The 27,357-nt window shown below is 35.0% G+C and overlaps 2 protein-coding genes across 2 annotated transcripts; one reads left to right on the top strand and one right to left on the bottom strand.

The window, feature by feature from the left end:
* Nucleotides 1–1,911: 1,911 nt before the first annotated feature.
* On the top strand, nucleotides 1,912–4,775 carry LOC128245753 (heat shock 70 kDa protein 12A-like). Its single transcript, XM_052963981.1, has 4 exons — nucleotides 1,912–2,223; nucleotides 2,717–2,935; nucleotides 3,131–3,266; nucleotides 3,727–4,775. Exons 1-4 carry the CDS (start codon nucleotides 1,912–1,914, stop codon nucleotides 4,773–4,775), a joined length of 1,716 nt encoding a protein of 571 aa, XP_052819941.1.
* Nucleotides 4,776–18,906: 14,131 nt separating this feature from the next.
* Nucleotides 18,907–25,897, bottom strand: LOC128203262 (heat shock 70 kDa protein 12A-like). The gene is made up of 5 exons (XM_052904596.1): nucleotides 25,821–25,897; nucleotides 23,005–23,335; nucleotides 21,171–21,389; nucleotides 20,403–20,538; nucleotides 18,907–20,189 (listed from the first exon to the last, which is right to left on the bottom strand). Exons 2-5 carry the CDS (start codon nucleotides 23,314–23,316, stop codon nucleotides 19,135–19,137), a joined length of 1,722 nt encoding a protein of 573 aa, XP_052760556.1. The 5' UTR covers nucleotides 23,317–23,335; nucleotides 25,821–25,897; the 3' UTR covers nucleotides 18,907–19,134.
* Between the last annotated feature and the right edge of the window lie 1,460 nt (nucleotides 25,898–27,357).

The raw sequence follows: 27,357 nt of genomic DNA, 5'->3' as shown, positions 1-27,357 counted from the left end.
TCATCATCATCATCATCATCATCATCACCACCACCACCACCACCACCACCACCACCACCACCACCATCATCATCATCATCACCATCATCATCATCATCATCATCATCATCATCATCACCACCACCACCACCACCAACATCATCAGCAGCAGCAGTAGCATCATCATCGTCATCAACGTCATCATCATCATCATCATCATCATCATCATCATCATCATCATCATCAAATGCTTGTCATGTATACACAGAACATGTTTCGTGTGCACTGTACAAAATACAATGCCGAAAAGTTTGTTTAGGCTGAACACAAATGATATAATAACAATTATTGGTGTAAAAGAATCTTGATAAAATTTGATATATTTGAAAAATGAACGAACAATTAGTGTTTGTTAAACCTAAATTGTAACTTATATGCTTACCGTTTCATACCAAATATGTCATATTCAGTTCATGGTCAAGATTAAATAATGAAGCAAGTTGTTTATTTTTCATCATATTTCAACAATTTGTTTGAAATCTTTCATGTTATATGTTTGAGGATACAAGTTGCTCTAAAATGATCAGTAAGATTATCTTGAATGACAACCAGTGACACTAAATTGGATGAACATATGAAAACTAGTGTGCGTATTTATTCGTTTAGTGTATATTAACTGGGTCGTCTTCACATTTTTTTTGATGCAGGGCTTGTCCTAAAATTTTCGTCAAAACCAATAGGGGTTGTGTTTCTTTAAACGGGAGAAACCTGTAGTGTGTACTTGTCCAGTCGTTTTGCTACTGTCGTCAATAAGTTCAATTGGCATTGGGGGGAGGGAGGTCTTTAAACGGGAGAAACCTGCATTGTGTTTTTTTGTCCAGTCGTTTTGCCATTTTCGTCAATAAGTTCAAGTACATGTATCATTTTTGTATGAATGATTAAAACTATTCAACTGTCAAGAATAACGTTCTCATATTTATTTATGCTGCTCTTAGGATATAACTATATATATACACATTTTCAAAGTGTTTGTCATCCTCTCAACACATTCCTTCCAATCATCTACAAGCTACGAAACTTGGTTTAAAATACTACATATTACCAACGTCTTTATCCTACTCAAAAAATATATTCCATTTTCGAAGACATACAGCATATTCAAGTTAAATCCATTTCTGAAAAAATGGCATTATGCAATAGCTAGAACTGTATTTTTTATCTATATAGACATGTCCAAAGCTAATACAAATGTACCAATACATTTCTAAATTCCGTAAAATGAAACAACAAATACTTCGGCTCGAGTGTGAAGAAGCTACTAAACTACTTTCCAGTCAGTTTTCTGGGTAAAAAACAACACTGGACCCAATATAATAAAAGTTATAAAGGCATTTCCAAATCCCTCATTACAACGCATTTTACCATATAATAGCAAAATTTAAAAAAAAACTAATGTTACTTTTCTCTCGTATGTTGTTAGATTAATGTATGTTGTTTATTGATGATGTATAAAACAGGTGAGTATAACTTATTAGTGTCGATCAAATACTTTTTAAGCTCAAGAATTACTTCTCTTTAGAATATTGACCAACATAGATATCGACGGAATCTGTGTGTCAGATATGTAAAACAAATCATTTTGAATCATGCTGGTATGTGGTAAAATGGAATGACTCAATTATACGATGTTTGGGCCTGGAGGCGGTTTTATCAAGAAGCATATGGTCGATTTCATATCAATGCGAGCTTTTAATTAATCGTTTCGTTATTATTGAGTATTGATGGAACAAGCACCTGCTCTCTTTGTCGAAGAGCCAAGAGAAACGGAAGGAACATTGCCTTCTTGGGTGAGAGGCGGAAACCTATACCACTAGATTATTTTCATCTTCACTAACATTTCGTGTTTTAGAGCAGCGTGTAGCTTTAATAACCATGACAACCAGTGTTCAAGGCAAGACCCTGATAGTGGCAGCTTTCGACTTCGGAACAACATACAGCGGCTATGCTTTCTCCTTCCGAGATAACCCCGACAAGATTCAGACAAATCAGATCTGGTATGCAGGCGGTGGGGCTTCCAGATTAGTGTCACTAAAGACGCCTACATCCGTCCTCCTTAATCCAGAGGGAGGGTTTGACAAGTTTGGTTTCGAGGCCGAGGACAAGTACGCAATCCTTGCTGCAGATAATGAGCACCACGGCTGGAGGCTTTTTCGGAGATTTAAGATGGTTCTTCATAAGAATAAGGTATGTTGTAAATTTACGAATCATGTTTGCCTGATATACATATAATTAATGATAGCACATTGGTTTGCCCACGAGCAAGTGTAGATATTCAACATGGTTTGGTTGTAAGAATGCCAATTAATTCCTAAAACTGTTAAATAGCATTCGCACCTTCAGTTAACTAAGAAATCTACAGGGCACCTAATACAATCAATTTAATTGAAGATTACCTTGTGAAGAGGCACAACGTTGAATTACTAAGAAACACGCAACGATAGACATAAGACGCAGCAAAGCAGCATACACAAATTTCATAAATATCTTATTATGACTAATGGTTGGGATAATCACACTTGAACGGTCAGTGAGTACTTAACATCACAAGTATCTTAGTATCGGTCAATTAAATCAATATAAATCATGATAGTCTAATATGAGCCATCATCAACACGAAGACAACGTATCAAGTAATGACTATAGTATTGCTTTTGTAAACATGTAATGTTTTCTCTAGTATTTGACGAAAGACGTTACGGTAGAGGATTTTTGTGGAAAACGTATGACGGCTTTCCCATTGTTTGTTATATCGATAAAATACCTTAGAGAACATCTACTAAAGGCAGTTGCTACGCAGAAAATAGGAATCAAAGAGACAGACATAACTTACGTGTTAACCGTCCCGGCCATCTGGGATGACAATGCCAAGAGGTTCATGAGGGATGCAGCAGTTGCAGTAAGATATTGATATTTCCTTTGGATTAAATTTAGTGTAGGTTGTTTAGCACTTGATCATATGCATATTGGTATTGGGAAAAGTTCAATATAATGTTAGTTTTAAAAACTTAATATTTTAATCAAGTTTACTAAAATCAAAACTTTAATACTCACGTTGATATTATTTTAAACCTGTATATGCACTTTTGTGAAGGCTGACATCGACCCCGCTCGCCTTAAGCTGGCCTTGGAGCCGGAATGTGCCTCGATCTGGTGTGAAACTTTAGATGTGGACATCAAGGGCGCTGTAGCTATTGCAGGATCACAGTACATGGTCGTCGATCTTGGAGGTTAGAATTATGTTTAGCTCTGTAGAATCAAATGCTTATTTTAATTAAAATCTACATAATATACTTGTCGTAGTTTCGTTCAGATAAGACCACTGGTTATACGTAATAGGTGTGATTTTTTCGAATTATATAGACTACGGGACAACATCTCTTAAATCAGGGTCCATATTGAGTTATATACACAGCCCTGAATTTGATTCTTAATACTCAAGACAGTTAAACTTTACATTAGTATTGAAAAATTGCTACTGAAAGAGTTATGTCGATTACACGTGCTCTATTAGGTAGAATTAACAAGTAAAACTAACAAGTAATACTACAATTCTATGTTGTGAAATGTTTAAAAAGGAGCATTTCTGAGTCAAAAACTCATACTTATGGAGTTAGTAAATATATACTCTTGTTTTAGTTTAATTCATTGTGATATTTAACAAAAACACGTTTTAGCGATTTACTGCAGGAGGAACAGCAGACATATCCGTACACGAGAGAAAATCAGACGGAACATTAAAGGAAATTCACAAAGCCAGCTGTGGTCCTTGGGGAGGTATCTTTGTGGATAAAAATTATATGGTTATGTTGGGTCGATTGTACGGGGAAAAGGCTCTGATTGACCTGCGAAAGACGGAAATGAGTGATTATTTTGATATCACTCGCGATTTTGAGCACAAGAAACGATCCTTTCATGCGGAAAACACAAATCCTGTTTTTGTTCGCTTATCTGTTTCATTACGTGACCTTGTTGATAAATATTTCAAACAAACTCTTGAGGAGAGAATTGCAGCTTTGCACATTCAGGAAAATTCTATAAAGCCAATAGGTAAGGACAAGCTGAAAATCGTTAGCACAGTTATCCAATCATGGTTCAAAGGGCCAATCGATCTGCTGATCAAGCATATAAACTCACTCTTAGCAGAAGCAAAGATGGAACGCGTGCAAACCATTATTCTGGTAGGCGGTTTCGGTGAAAGCCCTTACGTTCAGGAGAGAATGAGGAATGAAATAGCTGGCGTGAGACTTATCGTCCCTCCAGACGCGGGTCTTGCTGTGTTGAAAGGCGCCCTGAGGTTTGGCCATAATCCCGCAATTGTATCCTCAAGGATCGTGAAATACACGTATGGGATATCAGGGCACACAACTTTTAGTGAAAAGAAGCACCAAGGTAAAAAGAAGGTTATGCTGAATGGAGAGTGGAAGGTGCGTGATTGCTTCAATGTGTTCGTGCGGGTGAACGAGGAGGTGGGAGTGGACCATCAGGTGACCATACAGAGTACCCCTTATAGTGAAATATCCCTGACACCCGTCTACAGGACGACACAGCAGAACCCCGATTTTACAACAGACCCCGGATGTGAACTCCTCGGGACGATTGAGCTTGAAAACAGCATGGACATTCCATTTGAAAATCAGTATATAGAAGACACGTTTTTGTTCGGAGATACAGAGTTGCTGACAAAGAACACTTTCACGGGAAAAGAGGCATTTTTGACATTTGAGTGTTTTAAGTAAAATGTTTGCCGGACGATGAGAGTAGAACTGCACATCAGCACTAACATATGTATGCCACAAAATATGTAACCGTTTTAGACGTTTCACAAAACTATTTTATAAAATATAAAATGTTTTTGGTTTTAACATAATTTTACTTTTTCTGTACAATGTACTACGTTTGCATAAACATTTATTTTCTTTTTTAAACGTCTTAAATATATAACACAATTACCTTGGATGAGATCGTGTTTGTATATGCAATAATTAACAAAAAAATGTATTAAATAGTTTTAGTAGTCCATGTTTACCCGGACTGCAATCCAAATATATTTTTATATTTATATTGTTAAATTAATTGCGAAAATAAAATACTTATTCTGAAAAAGATGCATGCAATTATATTCAATTCATCCAGTAGTACGTGTGAAGGTATTTTCACAGTAAATGATCGTAAAGAAATTATTTGATGGATTTTATTACTGGAATAGTTTTCAAATGGATATCTTTTTGCAATTCATTATTATCCAATGATTTTGAGAGTTTTTGAAAGTGTTTTTAAAGTAGACGTAACTTTGATAGCTGTTCATATATAGATATACCCGTTTCTTAATGTTCTTAGATTTTCCAAAATGAAATTACAAACGGAAAACCTATATGACGATATAACATCTGGACTATTCGTTGACAGGGCAAATCTCTAGTAAAAACTATTCATATACGCTTCTAATATTTGCATGTTAAAGAGATAAAAATTCGCAGGAGCATTCCTACTTATACAGCCGATTGTGTAGCTTAATCCGTCTCAGGGCGGTATGGTCCACTTTGCACGGTTTTCGAGAAAAAGTAGATGCACATATAAAAGAGCTGAATGCTGGCAAGTGGTTCTACATCGATATGAAGATATATTTATGGACACATTTGCAGCTCGTAACAACATGTAACTTCTCAGACATGGCCCTGTAGGCTTTGCAAAATGGACGAACCCGATTGACATGGTGAACGCTTATACCATATGTACTTAATTTTATTTATACCTGAGTTTATAGGTGCACTCTTTGAGAAACTATGTGCAGGAATAGTGTAACAAACGGAGCAGCCTTACTTATGTTTTATCCATAACCTGTGACTTAAGACCTGCATTGTGTGGAAATACTGAGAAAACACATACTTTGCTTTCAAGTATATACCGGGCGTATCTAAAGCGGTGATTTGTTTGGTTGTTGGTAATTTGTTGGAGATTGATTGGAGTAAATATGGAATATGAGTAAAATTTAAATCAAATTAATTGAATTAAAAAGATAAAATGTTATCACAGAACTGACGTATACGGCTTTATGGTAGTTGCCTAGAAAAGGAATTCTTAGACTGATGTTCTTTGAGACTCTACACTACTGTATCCGGATTATGGGCACGCTTGTCATAGTATTAGTATCCTGAATATGTATCGTCGACAAGATCTTTACTGGAAAGATAAAATATATGTGAAACTAAGCATTAAGTGCATTATCGTGTGGATAGATTCAAATCAAACATGTTTTCACTACGATTCTTCTAGACAAGGCTTTGCAATCTGGTAGCAAACTTATGGGTTTGCGTCTATGTGTGATTAATGCATGACTGCATAATTCATAATAAAGGCCATTTTTATCATGATGACCACGATTAGTTACATACAAGCATAAATATAGAGTAATGATACTAGGGCACTTTTATAAAAATGAATGAACAGATATATCATCGGGTAGTATTGGTCTCTGGCTTTGGCAGACGACCGTGAAAGGAACGGAAGGGTTAAAAGAAGGGCCAGGTAGACAAACATTGGTTATAGACAATTGGGATGTCTACCAGACCGCTGACGACGCCAGACTCCTGAGACAAATGAGTGGATGAAAAAACAACTACAAACATACGAAATCGGACGGACATGTGGTAATTAGACTTTCACATGAATAATATGCACGCTGACACAGACATACAGACGGACACGCACACGCACACGTGCACACACACACACACACACACACACACACATACTCATACACACACACACACACACACACACACACACACACACACACACACCAGCAAATAGAACAAGACCGGTGGACAACAGTAAAATAATTTACTAATCGTAAATGGACATATGGTCAAAAGCAGAGTCACTCAATATTTGTAAGACCAGATTCACGCCGAAGTAATAAATACGCTTAACACAGTTGTAAATTGCGAAACAAAAACACGGACTCAATCATTTCAAGAATTACCTTTTAAAGAAATACCCATCGCATTAAAATCATTCAGATTCAGTGTTTGTAGAACACCATATAAAGCACTGTACCTAGAAATTTACGTGAAAATGAAGTAGCGTTTCAAAGTTTACTATATTTCTGCTGATATCAATATTTAAAATAACAGGACAGAAATCAGTTACAATAATGAAATTCTGCTAAAGGTTAAGATTTGTCTGAAGAATGAAAATGAAACATTTATTTTGTAAATGTAGGTCTGCTCACTTCAAAGCAATCCACATAATATATTGTACGGACATTTTGTGTTAATTGCATCAATGCAAATTTAGTATGGAGTGTACAAAAAATATTGCTCCACCATCTGAATTTCTATTTTATCACTTACATTTCGTCCTCAAATATGTCAGGTAATCCGATATTATTTTTGGTATCAATTGAACGCGCTTTATGTAAAAACATTTTAGTAATGAACGTAAAATATTATACCAGTCATATATTTTAGCTTAAATTGCTTTACAAAACATATATGTTTGAAAAATGAACATACTAAAAAAAATGTTATAAGAAGCGTTTAATAGGCCAAATTCAACCGGCTATGTTTTAATTTCACGCCCCTTGAAGCAGTAGATTTATTCTTTGATTGCCTGCTTGCTTGACGTTTGATTTATATAATATCCTATAGTGTCTAATTGCATGACGTAAAACCACACAAAGTTGACTTGCCGCCAATTTTAAAGGATGACCTATTCATGGTTCATTTAAACGTATACTGTTTTCCTTCTTAACTGATATCAAAATAATAGAGTTCAGACTGTTAAATGTAATTTAATTTTTAATGATTGTTTACAGAACAGGAGGTAAATGACGTGCTGAAATGGACAATCGGTCTATTGCGCTACCGACCGATCTGATCACATCGCCTCGTCTCAAGAATCCTTATAGATAAACTATTTCGTCAACGCTATAATATGTAAAGTTCTGCGAGATCTTAAATTAATATTAGTATGATCAAGATAGATTTTTCTCAAAAAAGTTTATATCGATCAATTGATTAATGTTTGGTCAATATTACCAAATCCCCTAAGTAGCTTTGACCAGATACGTAATTTAGACAATCGAATAAAGATAGTTTAAGATCATTATATTTTTAATCTTCGCTTAACGGAACCGCCGCTAATTAATAATGCGATATGAGAAGAAAACCATGTATTGTTGTTCAATACATTGGACCTTACCAGATCATTTCAGTGGGTAAATGACCCTTAAGTGATCACTTTAGTTTGGTGCCATGAATTGCCCTCAATTGATCACTTCAGTTTTGTAAGAGGAAAACCCCTTTAAGTAGTAAATTTATTGTTTGATTGCCTGCTTGCTTGACGTTTGATTGTTTGATTTATATAATATCCTTAAGTTTCTTATTGCATCACGTAAATGGTTCATTTATGGTTCATTTTAACATATCCTGGTTTCCTTATTCACTGATTTAAATAATAGCTTTCAGACTGTTGAATGTCAATTGCCCTCAATCGATCACTTGAGTTATGTAAGAGGAAAACCCCTCAAGTGGTCGCTTCAGTGGGGTTAAATGTGTGACCCTCAAGTGATCAAATCATTGGGGAAGGATGAGTGACCCTCAGGTGATCACTTCGTTGTGGTAATGGCCCTTAATAGATCACTTGAGTTGTGTGAGAGGAAAATCCCTCAAGTAATCGCTTCAGTGGGTTAGATGTGTGACCCTCAAGTGATCAAATCATTGGGGAAGGATGAGTGACCCCAGGTGATCACTTCATTGGAGGAATGACTCTCAATTTATCACTTCATTTGTAAAAAAGGGGTGATCCTCAGGTGATCACTTCAATGGCGTAAGATGAGTGACCATCAAGTGATTACTTTAGTTGGGTAAAATGATTGACCCTGAAATTATTTAAATGGGTAAGGTGAGTTGATCTTCAGTTGGTCCTTTCAGTGCGGTGAGGTGAGTGACTCTAAACTGATCGTTTGAGTTGGGTAAAATGAATGACACTTAATTGTTCAAACGAAATGGATAAGATGAGTGACCATCAATTGATCGATTGATTGTAAGACAAGTGACAATTAACTGATCAATTGATTGTGGGTAAGATGAGTAACCCTCGTGTGATCAATTAGGGTTGAATTAGTAGAATTAAGTGATCTATCTGTTTTCAAAACCACGTTTACTCCGAATTTCTCGAAGTAGTCAAGAACAATTATAACCTCAAAAGATAGAACCTAAATAAATAAATAAAATAAAATGTGTCAACTGGTTAATTGTAATGCAAAGACAATGCCAATTTGAGGAAGGATATTGCAGTAAAATGTAATGCTTTAAAGATATCTTTGATAAAATTATTACTTTGTAAGATTTTCTACTCTCCAAAAAGGGATGTTGTTACCTGTTGTTTATAAATTGTAACGCAAAATTAAATATCAAGTTGACGTTTTGATCCTTTCAATGTTCGTCCTTTCCCAACCACAATTGCAGTGAGGTGCCCATGCATGTAATTTACACCCTTACAGATCAAAAGAAAAGGAAGATATGGCATAGTTCGATTTCTTCCCTCTTGGCAAAACCAGTACATGTTTGTGATAAGCTTACAAATTATCATCATTAACCTGGAAGTTATAAAACAACTTCATTGCATTCAAGGTGTAGTTTTATCAGTGTACATGTTTTTTCAAAGAAGCAAGAATCGAAAGTGTTTTATATACATATCGTAACACATTTATCATACGTTCTTACGAAAAAGTGTCCATATTATTCTGCATAAAGCCTTATAAAACCAGCTTGTAAACATATGCTTCACAAAAATAGTAAGATTCAACGTGGAGTGTCTTCCACCTGTGTAAAACTACGCCTGTGTGGCTCGAACCAGTTTAAAAGCGTGTTACATTATTTGCTAAGAATTTTATATAGGACAAACGAGAGACAAACATACACATAGACGTACAGTTCATGACCAACAAATATGAGACCCATCAACAAGGCAAATACCATTTAGTAAATATTTAGATAATTATTGCAAAACCCACCCAAAATAGTCAAAAATCCCTTTTTATAAATTTCACAATAATGATGTTTTAGCTAGGTTTTCAAAAGAACGTTAGTTTATTGACATTTTTAAGCCATTTTTAAACACAAATTGATGACGTCACAATTGACGTTGCGTACGCACATATGTGTACACATGTGAAGTTGGATAGCAATTACACATTAATTTTAAGCCCTGATAAATAACAAGCGAAACCGGTCGACTTATTAAAGAAAAGAAATGTTTTTTATTTGATTACAGTAAAACTGCGATCACTCGAGGTCGCCAGGGACCGAGCCAGAACCTCGAGGGAACCGATGTTTCGAACGACCCGATTTTCAATTTTCCAGTATGATATGAAATATCTTTTAGTGTATTTTAAGTTTGAAGTCGTCAAACAGACTGTTTACTAAGACACCGATTATGTGTTGCGTTGTGGAAATCGCTAATATGTTCAAAAGTTGACGTAAACTAAATGTAAAACGCAAAAGAAAAAAACAATAAATGAATAAATAGAAATGTTTATTTTAACAAAAAAGCACATTTTCGTAACAAGCAACATTTGAATGACAGTACATATTGTGGCATTAGTCAGATTTAAGTTTCGCAAAATCAAGGATTGTTCCAAGTTTCCAAGTTTATTTCGTATAACTCATGTCACAAAACATGACAAAAAGAGTATTGAAATATATATATATATATATATATATACAACTATGTAAAGAACGAGAATAGTCTCAACATTTTAAGACATAATCTATAAGAATAAATAAATTCAATCAGTGTCATCCAATATTAACATTATACCTCTATAATGGAGGAGGCATTTAAAGGGAAACAAAATGCATCAATGTATGTATTATTATGAGAATCTAACCATTATCTCTTTAATAAGCTTACAGAGGTTTTCAAAATGTATACCTGAATCAGGTCTTATTTCCATTACTTGTTTAAATCTAATAATATTTGGATGTCTAATATATTTATTATCAAGACAACTTTTTCTTTTACCAATAAATTCTTGACATTCCAACAAATAATGATATTCATCTCCTATGCTATTATCGTTACAAAATAAACATTGTTGATTGGCGCATCTTGTCGGCTTCGCGAAACCGTTCAATCGTATTGTGACGTGACAGCGTACAGAGCGTCTGAAGATCATGGTCAGCATCGGCAGTGAATTCAAAGAACCTTCTGACCACATCTAAAGCGTTAACTTCTCGTTATTAACTTCTCATAATTATCATCTCAAATGCCCATATCAACTAATATTGGTCATGCGTTAACAGTGAAAAACGGTTTTTCACACCTTATCAAATTGCCATTCAACCGTCATTGCAATTTTTACAACTTGCGAAAATTTTAACACCTAGCAATTGTTTGTTTATTTTGGAACACGCGTTCGGGAAAAAGTGTGAAATTATGTTCTCGAGCGAGCCATAAGGTTTTGTGCACGATTTGTGTACTTGGGACCGAGGATATTGCTCGACTGCTCGACATAATTAGGTTTCGATGCAGCGTGGGTATATTTTATATGAAAATAGAAGGAAAAAAGTTCGGGACCAAGCTCCGACTTCGAGGGAACACCGGTTCTCGAACGAACGCTTGTTTGAGGGAACGCAGTTTCACTGTATATAGATTCTTGAACCGGCATTTTACTGTGTTATATATATATATTTAAAACATTTAAGGCATTTTCAAAACACAATATATATATATATACATATATACATCAAATACGCACTTACAAAATAACGATATTCAGTTAGATCCACAATTATGAGAGGGGATAAATGTAAAGAATTCTGACATTGTCATCGCATTAAAATCATTCAGATTCAGTGTTTGTAGAACACCATATAAAGCACTGTACCTAGAAATTTACGTGAAAATGAAGTAGCGTTTCAAAGTTTACTATATTTCTGCTGATATCAATATTTAAAATAACAGGACAGAAATCAGTTACAATAATGAAATTCTGCTAAAGGTTAAGATTTGTCTGAAGAATGAAAATGAAACATTTATTTTGTAAATGTAGGTCTGCTCACTTCAAAGCAATCCACATAATATATTGTACGGACATTTTGTGTTAATTGCATCAATGCAAATTTAGTATGGAGTGTACAAAAAATATTGCTCCACCATCTGAATTTCTATTTTATCACTTACATTTCGTCCTCAAATATGTCAGGTAATCCGATATTATTTTTGGTATCAATTGAACGCGCTTTATGTAAAAACATTTTAGTAATGAACGTAAAATATTATACCAGTCATATATTTTAGCTTAAATTGCTTTACAAAACATATATGTTTGAAAAATGAACATACTAAAAAAATGTTATAAGAAGCGTTTAATAGGCCAAATTCAACCGGCTATGTTTTAATTTCACGCCCCTTGAAGCAGTAGATTTATTCTTTGATTGCCTGCTTGCTTGACGTTTGATTTATATAATATCCTATAGTGTCTAATTGCATGACGTAAAACCACACAAAGTTGACTTGCCGCCAATTTTAAAGGATGACCTATTCATGGTTCATTTAAACGTATACTGTTTTCCTTCTTAACTGATATCAAAATAATAGAGTTCAGACTGTTAAATGTAATTTAATTTTTAATGATTGTTTACAGAACAGGAGGTAAATGACGTGCTGAAATGGACAATCGGTCTATTGCGCTACCGACCGATCTGATCACATCGCCTCGTCTCAAGAATCCTTATAGATAAACTATTTCGTCAACGCTATAATATGTAAAGTTCTGCGAGATCTTAAATTAATATTAGTATGATCAAGATAGATTTTTCTCAAAAAAGTTTATATCGATCAATTGATTAATGTTTGGTCAATATTACCAAATCCCCTAAGTAGCTTTGACCAGATACGTAATTTAGACAATCGAATAAAGATAGTTTAAGATCATTATATTTTTAATCTTCGCTTAACGGAACCGCCGCTAATTAATAATGCGATATGAGAAGAAAACCATGTATTGTTGTTCAATACATTGGACCTTACCAGATCATTTCAGTGGGTAAATGACCCTTAAGTGATCACTTTAGTTTGGTGCCATGAATTGCCCTCAATTGATCACTTCAGTTTTGTAAGAGGAAAACCCCTTTAAGTAGTAAATTTATTGTTTGATTGCCTGCTTGCTTGACGTTTGATTGTTTGATTTATATAATATCCTTAAGTTTCTTATTGCATCACGTAAATGGTTCATTTATGGTTCATTTTAACATATCCTGGTTTCCTTATTCACTGATTTAAATAATAGCTTTCAGACTGTTGAATGTCAATTGCCCTCAATCGATCACTTGAGTTATGTAAGAGGAAAACCCCTCAAGTGGTCGCTTCAGTGGGGTTAAATGTGTGACCCTCAAGTGATCAAATCATTGGGGAAGGATGAGTGACCCTCAGGTGATCACTTCGTTGTGGTAATGGCCCTTAATAGATCACTTGAGTTGTGTGAGAGGAAAATCCCTCAAGTAATCGCTTCAGTGGGTTAGATGTGTGACCCTCAAGTGATCAAATCATTGGGGAAGGATGAGTGACCCCAGGTGATCACTTCATTGGAGGAATGACTCTCAATTTATCACTTCATTTGTAAAAAAGGGGTGATCCTCAGGTGATCACTTCAATGGCGTAAGATGAGTGACCATCAAGTGATTACTTTAGTTGGGTAAAATGATTGACACTGAAATTATTTAAATGGGTAAGGTGAGTTGATCTTCAGTTGGTCCTTTCAGTGCGGTGAGGTGAGTGACTCTAAACTGATCGTTTGAGTTGGGTAAAATGAATGACACTTAATTGTTCAAACGAAATGGATAAGATGAGTGACCATCAATTGATCGATTGATTGTAAGACAAGTGACAATTAACTGATCAATTGATTGTGGGTAAGATGAGTAACCCTCGTGTGATCAATTAGGGTTGAATTAGTAGAATTAAGTGATCTATCTGTTTTCAAAACCACGTTTACTCTGAATTTCTCGAAGGGGTCAAGAACAATTATAGCCTCAAAAGATAGAACCTAAATAAATAAATAAAATAAAATGTGTCAACTGGTTAATTGTAATGCAAAGACAATGCCAATTTGAGGAAGGATATTGCAGTAAAATGTAATGCTTTAAAGATATCTTTGATAAAATTATTACTTTGTAAGATTTTCTACTCTCCAAAAAGGGATGTTGTTACCTGTTGTTTATAAATTGTAACGCAAAATTAAATATCAAGTTGACGTTTTGATCCTTTCAATGTTCGTCCTTTCCCAACCACAATTGCAGTGAGGTGCCCATGCATGTAATTTACACCCTTACAGATCAAAAGAAAAGGAAGATATGGCATAGTTCGATTTCTTCCCTCTTGGCAAAACCAGTACATGTTTGTGATAAGCTTACAAATTATCATCATTAACCTGGAAGTTATAAAACAACTTCATTGCATTCAAGGTGTAGTTTTATCAGTGTACATGTTTTTTCAAAGAAGCAAGAATCGAAAGTGTTTTATATACATATCGTAACACATTTATCATACGTTCTTACGAAAAAGTGTCCATATTATTCTGCATAAAGCCTTATAAAACCAGCTTGTAAACATATGCTTCACAAAAATAGTAAGATTCAACGTGGAGTGTCTTCCACCTGTGTAAAACTACGCCTGTGTGGCTCGAACCAGTTTAAAAGCGTGTTACATTATTTGCTAAGAATTTTATATAGGACAAACGAGAGACAAACATACACATAGACGTACAGTTCATGACCAACAAATATGAGACCCATCAACAAGGCAAATACCATTTAGTAAATATTTAGATAATTATTGCAAAACCCACCCAAAATAGTCAAAAATCCCTTTTTATAAATTTCACAATAATGATGTTTTAGCTAGGTTTTCAAAAGAACGTTAGTTTATTGACATTTTTAAGCCATTTTTAAACACAAATTGATGACGTCACAATTGACGTTGCGTACGCACATATGTGTACACATGTGAAGTTGGATAGCAATTACACATTAATTTTAAGCCCTGATAAATAACAAGCGAAACCGGTCGACTTATTAAAGAAAAGAAATGTTTTTTATTTGATTACAGTAAAACTGCGATCACTCGAGGTCGCCAGGGACCGAGCCAGAACCTCGAGGGAACCGATGTTTCGAACGACCCGATTTTCAATTTTCCAGTATGATATGAAATATCTTTTTGTGTATTTTAAGTTTGAAGTCGTCAAACAGACTGTTTACTAAGACACCGATTATGTGTTGCGTTGTGGAAATCGCTAATATGTTCAAAAGTTGATGTAAACTAAATGTAAAATGCAAAAGAAAAAAACAATAAATGAATAAATAGAAATGTTTATTTTAACAAAAAAGCACATTTTCGTAACAAGCAACATTTGAATGACAGTACATATTGTGGCATTAGTCAGATTTAAGTTTCGCAAAATCAAGGATTGTTCCAAGTTTCCAAGTTTATTTCGTATAACTCATGTCACAAAACATGACAAAAAGAGTATTGAAATATATATATATATATATATATATACAACTATGTAAAGAACGAGAATAGTCTCAACATTTTAAGACATAATCTATAAGAATAAATAAATTCAATCAGTGTCATCCAATATTAACATTATACCTCTATAATGGAGGAGGCATTTAAAGGGAAACAAAATGCATCAATGTATGTATCATTATGAGAATCTAACCATTATCTCTTTAATAAGCTTACAGAGGTTTTCAAAATGTATACCTGATCAGGTCTTATTTGCATTACTTGTTTAAATCTAATAATATTTGGATGTCTAATATATTTATTATCAAGACAACTTTTTCTTTTACCAATAAATTCTTGACATTCCAACAAATAATGATATTCATCTCCTATGCTATTATCGTTACAAAATAAACATTGTTGATTGGCGCATCTTGTCGGCTTCGCGAAACCGTTCAATCGTATTGTGACGTGACAGCGTACAGAGCGTCTGAAGATCATGGTCAGCATCGGCAGTGAATTCAAAGAACCTTCTGACCACATCTAAAGCGTTAACTTCTCGTTATTAACTTCTCATAATTATCATCTCAAATGCCCATATCAACTAATATTGGTCATGCGTTAACAGTGAAAAACGGTTTTTCACACCTTATCAAATTGCCATTCAACCGTCATTGCAATTTTTACAACTTGCGAAAATTTTAACACCTAGCAATTGTTTGTTTATTTTGGAACACGCGTTCGGGAAAAAGTGTGAAATTATGTTCTCGAGCGAGCCATAAGGTTTTGTGCACGATTTGTGTACTTGGGACCGAGGATATTGCTCGACTGCTCGACATAATTAGGTTTCGATGCAGCGTGGGTATATTTTATATGAAAATAGAAGGAAAAAAGTTCGGGACCAAGCTCCGACTTCGAGGGAACACCGGTTCTCGAACGAACGCTTGTTTGAGGGAACGCAGTTTCACTGTATATAGATTCTTGAACCGGCATTTTACTGTGTTATATATATATATTTAAAACATTTAAGGCATTTTCAAAACACAATATATATATATATATACATATATACATCAAATACGCACTTACAAAATAACGATATTCAGTTAGATCCACAATTATGAGAGGGGATAAATGTAAAGAATTCTGACATTGTCAACCGATGGTGTTTTCGATTGAAGATGGCCTAGGTGTTCCGAATGCCATTTTTCATCATAAGTTATCTCGGATATTTATGGACGGTTTACAAAATCAGACTTTTTTGCATTTAACTACGCTGCGAGTAGATCGGATAGTGATTTCATTTTAACAGTTAAACCTAGGGACTTTGATTTTTGGAATCTTAAATATTTATGCAATAATCACTTCACTGGTAATCAATTTGAACTTAGTAATTAAATACAAATTACATGTTAAAATAATACAATCAAGTAATAGTATTAAGATTCTTTAGTATTATTATTTAGTTTACAAACTACTTCTTTTAATTCACCGGCATACATGCAAGGATGTTTTCGATGGAAAATGGCCGAGGTTCTCCGATTGCCAATGAGGAATTTTCTGAAATTAATTATATGCAATTGAATTTTCTCATTAGTGGACATTCTTACAACTGTTATGTAATGGCCTTTTATTATGGTCATAAAGGACGTTTGTTTTGGCACTATTATATAACGAGAAGTTCACATGGCAAAACTGAACGTTTCTTACGCCCTCTATTACAATTATAGTAAAGAGATTTCTATTGGCAAAAGAGTACATGTCTGAGACGGATGTTTATTACTGCCAAAGGTGACTGTCTTGCGGTAAACATTATGAAACAAACGTTTGATACTTCAATTTTATGCAATGGACGTTTTGTTGTTGTTGTTTTTGGTAAACAAGTTTTGTTTTTATCAAAGTGAAATTTGTTGAGGCCAATATTATTGACTTTTGTCCTTATTACGAAATGAACGTTTATCATGGCAATAAAGGACGTGTTACGGCCAATACTATGTAATAAACGTTTATTGTAACAACAGTTGATTTTAATACTGTCCTTGTCATGCAATGGACGTTCATTACGGCCAATATTATGTAAAAGACGTTTATTGTGGCAAAAGTAGACTTTATAAAGATCCCTTTTATGTAATGGACGTTCATAAGGCCAAAGTAGACTGTTGTTTACGGCCATTATTATGTAATAAACGTGTATTGTAGCTAATATTTACTTATCTTTCGGCCACAACTATGAAAGGCAGGTTTTCCACGGCCACCAACATTTAAAGGGCGCTTCTCTTGGCCATAAAAGACGATTATTATTGAACATAGTTATCGTAAAATTTGTTTTCATTCCTCATACACCCAATATGTCATAAAAAGTAAAGTGTTTGTTTATTATAGTGTCACCCCTCTTAGTTAAGGGCCAGCCCGTTGGGCTTATGAGACACCTACACTCGTGAACATCTTTACCCCGATTCCTTATCCCAAATGCCAGGCGCCTGGCAGGAAGGCAATCGGTACCCCTCGATTTAACTAGCTGCTGGGTCGGCAACAGGCCATGTCAGAACAAGCCCCTTGTGAGACTCGAACCTTCGACCTCCCGTTCCGTAGGCGGATGCCTTAACCACTAGGCAACGGAGACGGTAATATTATTTATATTTGGTAGTGGGAGCACATGATATGTTTTAAAAATGAAAATCATGGACAGCATTGAAGTAAAGTATTAAAAAAGGACATAAAATAAATTGTTTTTTATACAATCGCGTTGTGTAAAAATGTTACACTGATGGTAAAGGCCAATATTAGATCTGTTCACTGTCACTTTTATCTTTTTAAAGTTATTTTTAAAGATGCGCTCTCACAGATTGAACGTTTTGACAACTTTTTTTTAATTTTTTGTCTTGGAACGAGCCAATTTTTGCGAAAATTCATGGAAAGCAGTTATATAAGACTGATGACATTAGAAAGCAGATTTTTATATTTAAGTTGAACAATTGATCTTTTATGCATTTTTCTTAAACTGTAACGGTCTAAGCCATAAAACAATAATTTTCGAACGGAAGTATTAAAATCTACGATCTGATTTTCTGTAAGTAATCCCTTATCATTGGTTTGCAGATATTTACGCAAAAGTTTGCTCTTTCCAAGACAAAAAAGTTGTATGAATGGTATATCTGTGAGAGTGCAGCTTTAAACACTCCATTTTCATGCAAATAAGCTTTCAGTTTAATATTTTATAATTTAAAAAAAAGTTTGTTAATATCTGATTCTTCATAAAAAGGCAGATGTATGAATTCCAGTGTATCTGAAAACAATTCTGATAAATGTTTTAACCTTTTGTTGGATGTCGGGACAATTTGGTAAAATAACTACGAAACATATGATTTTATTAATATCTGTACAAATAGAAATTCTTTCAAATCCGAGTGTTATTGTAAATACGCTTATTATTTATGATTTAAATATGGAAATAGACTAAACAAAAACGTTATATGCACACACAGACTTAAATGACTTTCAAATTGGTTTTTAACACATGAAGTCACTATAGAGTTTGCAAAAATGTTATACAAGTCATGTCAAATACAACAAAACCTTTCATTTGAAGCATTCAAAGGTCATGTAGGCTTCTTTTCCAGTAATCGTGTTCTTCGTCTTGACGAGTAGTTCCGTATCCCCGAACATAAACGTAGTTTCTATTATCTGCTGCTGAAATGGAATATCGGTGCTAATTTTGAGTTTAACTATCCCCAACAAATTACATCCGGGGTCTGTAGTGAACTCGGGGTTCTCATGTGTTGTTCTGTAGACCCTTGTGAGGGATATTTTGTTATTAGGAATATTCGTCATGGTCACCTGTTTGTCCACTCTCACCTCCTCGTTCACGCGCACGTATACATCGAAACACTTCTCAATCAACCATTCTCCATTCTTCCAAACTTTCTTCTCCTCAGGATGCTTCTTTTTATCAAACGGGGCATACACACTTGTCCCATACGTGTAGTTCATGACCCTGGAGGAGACAATGGCGGGGATGTGTCCAAACCTGACGGCGCCTTTCAACACGGCGAGGCCCGCGTCTGGAGGAACGATCAGTCTGATGCCGGCTAATTCATTCCTGATTCTCTCCTGAACGTACGCACTTTCACCGAAACCGCCCACTAGAATAACGGTTCGCACGCTTTTTATCTTTGGTTCAGCTAAAAGAGACTTCAGATGCTGGATCAGCAGATCGATTGGTCTTTTAAACCATGTTTGGACAACTGTTACATCAATTTTCAGCTTGTCGTTTCCTCTCGTGGTGATGGCATTTTCCCGCACTTTTAAGGACGCAATTAGTTCCTCTAAAGATTTGGAAGAATACTTTTCTGCAAAATCCTTCAGCGAGGCAGAAATACGAACAATTATCTGCTTTGTTTTGTCAGTGTCAAATGACCGTTTCTTATGTTCAAATTCCCGAGTGACATCGAAATAATCATTCATTTCAGTCTTTCGGAGTTCAGTGAGAGCGTTTTCCCCAAACAGTTCATTCAACATTTTCATGTAATTTTCATCCACATATATGCCTCCCCACGGGCCCCCACTGGCTTTGTGGATTTCCTTCAGGGTTCCAGCTGGTTTTCTTTCATGGACAGATATATCTGCGGTACCTCCTGCATTTTAAAACAATGACAAATTGTTTTGTTTCATGTATTTAAGGTATACGTTACCTGTCGAAACTAAATTAAAAAGCAATCTTGACTCAACTGTAATTGAACAAATAAGTAAATTGGGACAATAACCCAGAAAAAGTGAAAGTGACGAATAGAACACTGATTGTAATAATTTGTTGTTGTTTTTATGTAGAATACTTTATGATCCCTTACCTCCAAGATCGACTACCATGTACTGTGATCCTTGAAACGCTACAGCGCCTTTGACGTCCATACCCAACGTCTCGCACCAGACAGAGGCACACTCCGGCTCCAAGGCCAGCTTAAGGCGCTTCGGGTCTACACCAGCCTTTACAACAAAGTATCACATCAGTATATGTAAATACAATTATACTTGTTACGAATTCAATAGTATGTGACAATTTCCTTTAAAAAATGAATTCAAATTCAATCTAAGTACTTCGACACAAAAACTATTCACAGATACGTGTCCATGTATCAGTTTTAAATAACGAACTACGACTAAATAATGAAGACTACGAATTTTCTTTCGGCAGAGCTATTTTAGGTAGTCTATTTTAGTTCATTGCTTTGACGTTCCATATTTATATAATAACTTTATATTAATATTACATGGATGGAAGCCCTACCCATGAACATATTATTTCGTAGTGACATGAACGTTTGAACTTAGATACTATCAAACAAGTCTGTACTAATTTAGCCCATATGAAAAGTGTTATTTGAAGAATGCAATGCGTTCGGTATAATATGAGAAATATCAATTATCACATCGGGGTGTACGGTTTAATATGAAAAATATATATCAATTGCTACATTGGGCCATATGTATTATTAACGACGTATTCAGTAAGTTCACGGAAGTGAATGGACCTTAGTCAATGATATACATCGTCGGAATGATCATTCCAGTGCCAATTAACTCTTAATGCTGTAAACAATTAAAAAAAAACGTCTTACTTCTATAGCCGCGTCCCTCATAAATCTCTTGGCATTGTCATCCCAGATAGCCGGAACGGTCAACACGTACAATATGTCAATCTCCTCGATCCCTATCTTTTGCATAGTTACCGCCTTAAGTAGATGTTCTCTCAGGTACTTGATCGACATGACAAACAGCGGGAAAGCCGTCATCTGTTTTCCACTAAAGTCCTCTACCGTAACATCTTTCGTCAAGTGCTGAAGTTAAATTTTATGTTTATAAAACAACAACACATTATTGCTTTCAAGTTGGTGATGGTTTTAGTTAAACGCCCGTATATAATTTGCTCTTATTGATAAATATCGGGATTTATTATATGCGTATCAAATTCCTTTTCCATATCCAACAGTGAAAATACAGAACGCCGTATTGAAAATCCGTACCATGAAACTGTCGTTTTCTGATTCCGTATATAGCGAGTACCGTGTGTAGTCTCGGAACTACTTTCGCGTGGCTAAAACTAGCATGACAAGAAACACTGGTAAAACCTGTCAGCTTTTAAAAACATTAAATTATCTAACTTTCCTCACGCTCCAGAATCATGCAAATATTCAGGAACATGGTTCTTCAAGAACATGGTTCTTTGAAGAACCATGAGGATAAGCACGAAGCAGAGAACAATTCCAATCTCTCTAGACAGCTACTCCAGTGAACTAGTTGTTTGCCATTTCGAAGTTCATTAATTGTTTTAATTTCCATGTTTATTATCATATATGAGCAGCTCGCCAATACAAAGAAGAAGGCGAATTCGCGTCACGATAAAATAGCTATTGACTTACGAACTTCCCTCAATTCTGCATATTTTGATGGTCAAAAAATCCCACGAATATTTACTTTGTTTAAAATGGCCGCGTTACGCCTTCAGGAAATAACGATTAATGTATACTCGTAAAATAAGTACCGTTTTGGGTTTTTTTGTTCTGTGACATTTATGATTGTTCTCGTATTAGCAATTTGTTAATTTTGATAAGTCATACAATATGTTGTTCTTATTCTGCTCAGTTAAGTGAATTATGTTCGTTTCATTGTAGTAGCCACCCTTGACTTCAATACACAAAACTACGTAACACATTCGAATTCATACGCGCATTTGACAGATGGCGGTAAATTTAAATCAAATTGAACCCGAAAAATAAAAATAAATAATTAAATAGGCAGGTATTTAATGAATTGAATATTACGATAAAACGCTTTTCTGGTGACCCGCATCACGTCTCGTTTGGTGAGTAAATATGTATCCGTCTCGACCTGAGGTCTCGACGGGATACAAGTCACCAGAAAAGCATCCTATCATAATATCCCCTATATATGCGACGTTGAGTACTCAAAACATGGTTTTATTCCACCCCAATGGAGGGCGGTAACCAAGATACATGTATTGATAAGGATATTTTTAAATCAAAGTAATCTGTGTTTGCTGCTGCTAGACCTTATTAGTGTATTTCTCGTTTAATTCATATGGTGATAATTAAAGAAGTCCAACTTCAACACAAATTATTTATTTATGATATTTATTATTTATTATAATCGTTTAATTCATGTAAGACTTTGAACCTTGTTTCTCTAAACAAAAGCATCGTCACCTCATTTTAGAATGGTTGCTTGTCTAATTTGGCTAATTTTTGTTTGGCGACTTGGCTATTTTTTGTTTGGCGACTTGGCTTAATTGTGTTTGGCTACTTGGCTATCCGGCTAATTTGTGTTTGCCTACTTGGCTAATTTTTTTTGGCTGCTTGTTTTCTTCGCTGATTTGTGTTTGTCTACTTCCCTAAATACATTCATCAAGTTGAATATATTTTATTAATGACTTACCTTATTACTATGCAGAACCATCTTAAACCTTCGGAAAAGCCTCCAGCCATGGTGCTCATCATCTTCAGCTAGGGTTGCGTATGTGTCTTCAGCCTCGAATCCAAACTTGTCAAACTCTCCCTCCGGGTTTAGAAGGACAGATGTAGGTGTTTTCAGTGAAACCAGCCTTGAAGCCCCGCCCCCTGCGTACCAGTTCTGGTTTGTCTGAATCTTGTTGGGGTCGTCTCGGAATGAGAACGCATAGCCGCTGTATGTGGTTCCGAAGTCAAAAGCCGCAACCAGCAGTGCCTTGCTTTGAACATAGCTTGCCATGGTTGGTAAAAACAACACGCTGCCCGAAAATAAGACATGTAAGGTTGAGATTGATTTTGAAGTTTCTTCCTCCCAACCATGGGTTTGTGGGTTTGAGCTACACTAGTGGCACATTCTTATTTTAGACACTGAAACTCTTTCCACTTGAAAATTTCAAAACGATCATCATTTCAAATGAATTGTTTACACTTCTTATGAATTTTATTGAACTATAGTTTGATTTACTTGTACCCATGATTTCCAACAGACTGAGGAATTGCTTGTTTTCGATAAGAAAAAATGTAAATTAATTTTGAAGCCAAAATCCCCTTGTCGGTTAGGATGAATTATTAAATGGGTATTCATTTCATGTAGCGGTTATTTCTTCTAAAAGTCAAATGCATGAATTTGACGAACATGTTCTAGTTATTGATGATTTAGTTATTTATAATAGGAGCGGTTAGTCGGTTCGTATACCTGACGTACAGTTCTGACTTATCAGAAATTGATTCATTGCCCGTTTATGTGAATGCCTGCGAGGAAATATTTGAAAGAGTGAATAAATGCGATAAAAATGTTTAAGTTTTTTTTCCGAATATTTATTATAGATATAGTCGCATAATTTAAACAAATGCTGTCACAGAGACAGCGCGCTCGACTTTTTATATTATATGCAAGATAGAGTTATCATACTTGATTGTTTAAAGTTTCAATGCAATACATCAAGTAGTTGCTGAGTTATCGACTTACATGTGCTTAAAATGCAAAACCTTAACCATTATTGCTTGCAAGTTGAATAATAAAAGGGCAAAATTTATATCTTATGGAAGATTATAAGTATCTTCCATGGCCGAGAGTGTAGGTTCATTCCCACCTGAGCATAGGTTGTTTTGTGGAAACGAGGTTTACCGAGTTTCCGCAAAACACCCTGCGCGAGGGTCGGGATGAACCTATATTACACGAGTGGCTATGGTAGATGCGTTTTCTCCCACCTCAGTTTAACAAAATTAAGTAAGCATGTATTTTTTGCTGGAACTTTTTTGTGCTTAGTGAAAATAAATGCGTATGGATATGCGATAATTCATGGTTGTCATGAATATGCGCGCAGTGATTCAGATTATGTTAATGGTCAAATCGGTCTTTAAATAGTTCTAAGGAGAGTGAAGCATTATTTCTTGAAAGGTGCGTGAAAAGTGTTTTATGGCGACATTTGAAGCGAGAAATAATTAATTAGCGATCTAAGTATTGCCACAAGACAAGGTTTCCATGATGCCACAGACGACAGTCTTCAACAAGGGAGGTAATTACAATGTGGTGACCATTAAAAAGGAGTTCCATACGGGCAAAACCTTAACCAAAATTTTAAAGTCAAACAATAAAGGGCCATAATTTTCACAATATGCAAAATAAGCTATCTTTAATTATTTAAGTAGGTTGGATGGTTGAGTACCATTGTATAAAATCTGAATGCAATACATCAAGTAGTTGCTGAAATATTAACCTATGAGTGCTTACATGCAAAACATTAATCGGAATTTCTAAGTCGAATAATAAAGGGTAATAGTTTGCATTATATTCAAAATAGAGTTATCTAACTTAATCAATTATGTAAGTTTGATAGTTGAGAACACTTGTCTAAAGTTTCAATGCAGCACATGATGAATTAACAAAGATATTGACTTTAATGTGGTAACATGCAAAACCTTAACCAGAATTTTAAAGTCAAATAATAAAGGGCCATAATTTGCAATTAATTATTTTAGTAGGTTGGATGGTTGAGTATCATTGTATAAAGTCTCAATGCAAAACATAGTAGTTGCTGAGATAATAACCTATGTGTGCTTACATGCAAAACCTTAACCAGAATTTCTAAGTCAAATAATAAAGGCCCATAATTTGCATTATATTCAAATTAGTGTTATCTTACTTGATAAATTAAGTACGTTGGATAGTTGGGAATACATATTTAAAGTTTCAATGCAATACATGATGGATTTGCTGAAATAATGACCTAAACGTGCTTACATGCAAATCCTTAACCAAGGTGTGACGCCGACGCCGACGCTTGGGTGAGTAGTATAGCTCTCCTTATTCTTCGAATAGTCGAGCTAAAAACGCTCCTTGTATTTTTCTCAGGGTGCGCCATTTAGATTTTGATGCTATATTTATCGATTGCTGTAAGTACAACATTTAAGACAAGGGAATTTACAAACAAACATTACACGACATTCATATATTCACATTTGAAGTAAAACTGGTTAATTGTGTCGGGGTTTTTTTTACCGATTGAACAATATTTTATTGACATGTATTTCAGAAATAAATTAGACTTTAAAGAATGTAAAACTAATCTACTTCCTTGTTGATCAAATATTAAACAAATCTTCATGACCTAAATTTAGATATATTGATCATAAAACTCTTTTTTTCAGTTTATCTAGTAATTTTATAAGACGTTGACAAACAACTATCTATACTTTTTTGCAACAAAATTAAAGAATTAAAACGTTAATAAAATTAATTACCTTCAAAGATCCGCTAGAGAAAATGGTAGCATTACCTAATATGTCGACTTTTGTTATCTAGTATTTGTTGAAATTTGACAGCAAGTAATCTACTTCCTGTTCCGTGAAAAGTAGTTTATTTCAATTGAATTGAGATTTGCAAATGAGTGAATATGTTAATTTTTGTTAAATTAGAATATGACTATGTTAATAATTTGAAACACGATAACGTTTAAATATATAAATTTCAAGAAAGTTTCAACTAATTAATAGTATAATAATAATATTTATTGTTTACGTTGTAAATGATTGCACCTGATGTTTTTGACAATTTAGAGTTCAACAGGTCTTGCAATTACATTCGAAACTCGTTGGCTCGCACTCCCAGGGACCGACGAAGCCTCGAAAAATTCGAGCCAAGCGGAATTGCTTACATTCAGTATAAAGAAATCGGTTCTTTAAATCCAGATCGAGCCAACGAGGAATTCGAGCCAAGCGAGTTCGAGCCAACGGGGTTCGACTGTACATGTGTTAAAAGAGAAAGTAGACCACCTCTTTCATTAGTTTAGAACGAATCGTATTGCCGTGAAGTTCCATTTTAAACCATCAAAACAGCATCTAGCAATGGTGGTTGTCTTTGTGTCGTACAGCCTTACAAGAGTTGAGGGTTGCTTCTTAGATTCAGCAGCAATGACATTGGTGTTTTATGAGAGGCTAGTCAAGTTTGACGAACTGGCTCAGAGATTACAATATGTTAACAGCGTAGATCTATCAGTTACAGCTGTTTTGTAGCTAAAGTTGTAATGTTAATATGTTGTTGTTGATGGATTTTTTTTCAAAGTAAAGCTACAGCTTTAAAATACGGATGTAGAGTTTGTGTAGAGTTTATTTACAAATACATCAAGGAAAAAATGCCCATGAGTATACAACAATAAACATGTGTATTTACAACAGACTGTTTCATTTTATTACTTCTATATTATTACTATTTTGTTACTTTTTGTAATTGCTATAGCTATAAGCAATAGCTAAATATATACATATAAATGTACAGCTTTAGCTATATGTGTACAACTTTAACGCCGTAGTCGAGCAGCCCCATCCGTAGTGTACCATGTGTGTTATGCCCGAATCTTGTCGTGGACGTCTCGGAAGAAAGCATAGCCACTGTTTGCTGTGTATTTACTGTATCCCCATCAGGAGTAGCCTGAACATGTCACATATTAGCTGTAGCCTGAACATGTCAGATATTAGCGGTAACTTCAACATGTCAGATATTAGCTGTAGCCTGATCATGTCAGATATTAGCTGTAACCTGATCATGTCAGATATTAGCTGTAGCCTGAACATGTCACATATTAGCTGTAGCCTGAACATGTCAGATATTAGCTGTAACCTGAACATGTCAGATATTAGCTGTAGCCTGATCATGTCAGATATTAGCTGTAACCTGAACATGTCACATATTAGCTGTAGCCTGATCATGTCACATATTAGCTGTAGCCTGAACATGTCACATATTAGCTGTAACCTGAACATGTCAGATATTAGCGGTAGC

This window comes from Mya arenaria, chromosome 9, assembly GCF_026914265.1.
Source record: "Mya arenaria isolate MELC-2E11 chromosome 9, ASM2691426v1".
Taxonomy (NCBI): domain Eukaryota; kingdom Metazoa; phylum Mollusca; class Bivalvia; order Myida; family Myidae; genus Mya; species Mya arenaria.
The sequence above is the reverse complement of the archived record's forward strand: the minus strand, read 5'-3'. Positions and strand labels throughout refer to the sequence as shown.

Excerpts from the sequence above, each read along its gene's own strand:
- LOC128245753 (XM_052963981.1), top strand. The coding sequence starts at position 1,912 with ATGACAACCAGTGTTCAAGGCAAGACCCTGATAGTGGCAGCTTTCGAC. Across the intron at positions 2,224-2,716 it reads TGGTTCTTCATAAGAATAAG|TATTTGACGAAAGACGTTAC; the intron begins GTATGTTGTAAA and ends TGTTTTCTCTAG. Across the intron at positions 2,936-3,130 it reads TGAGGGATGCAGCAGTTGCA|GCTGACATCGACCCCGCTCG; the intron begins GTAAGATATTGA and ends ACTTTTGTGAAG.
- LOC128203262 (XM_052904596.1), bottom strand. The coding sequence starts at position 23,316 with ATGGCAAGCTATGTTCAAAGCAAGGCACTGCTGGTTGCGGCTTTTGAC. Across the intron at positions 20,539-21,170 it reads TGAGGGACGCGGCTATAGAA|GCTGGTGTAGACCCGAAGCG; the intron begins GTAAGACGTTTT and ends TTTGTTGTAAAG. Across the intron at positions 20,190-20,402 it reads CATGGTAGTCGATCTTGGAG|GAGGTACCGCAGATATATCT; the intron begins GTAAGGGATCAT and ends TTTAAAATGCAG.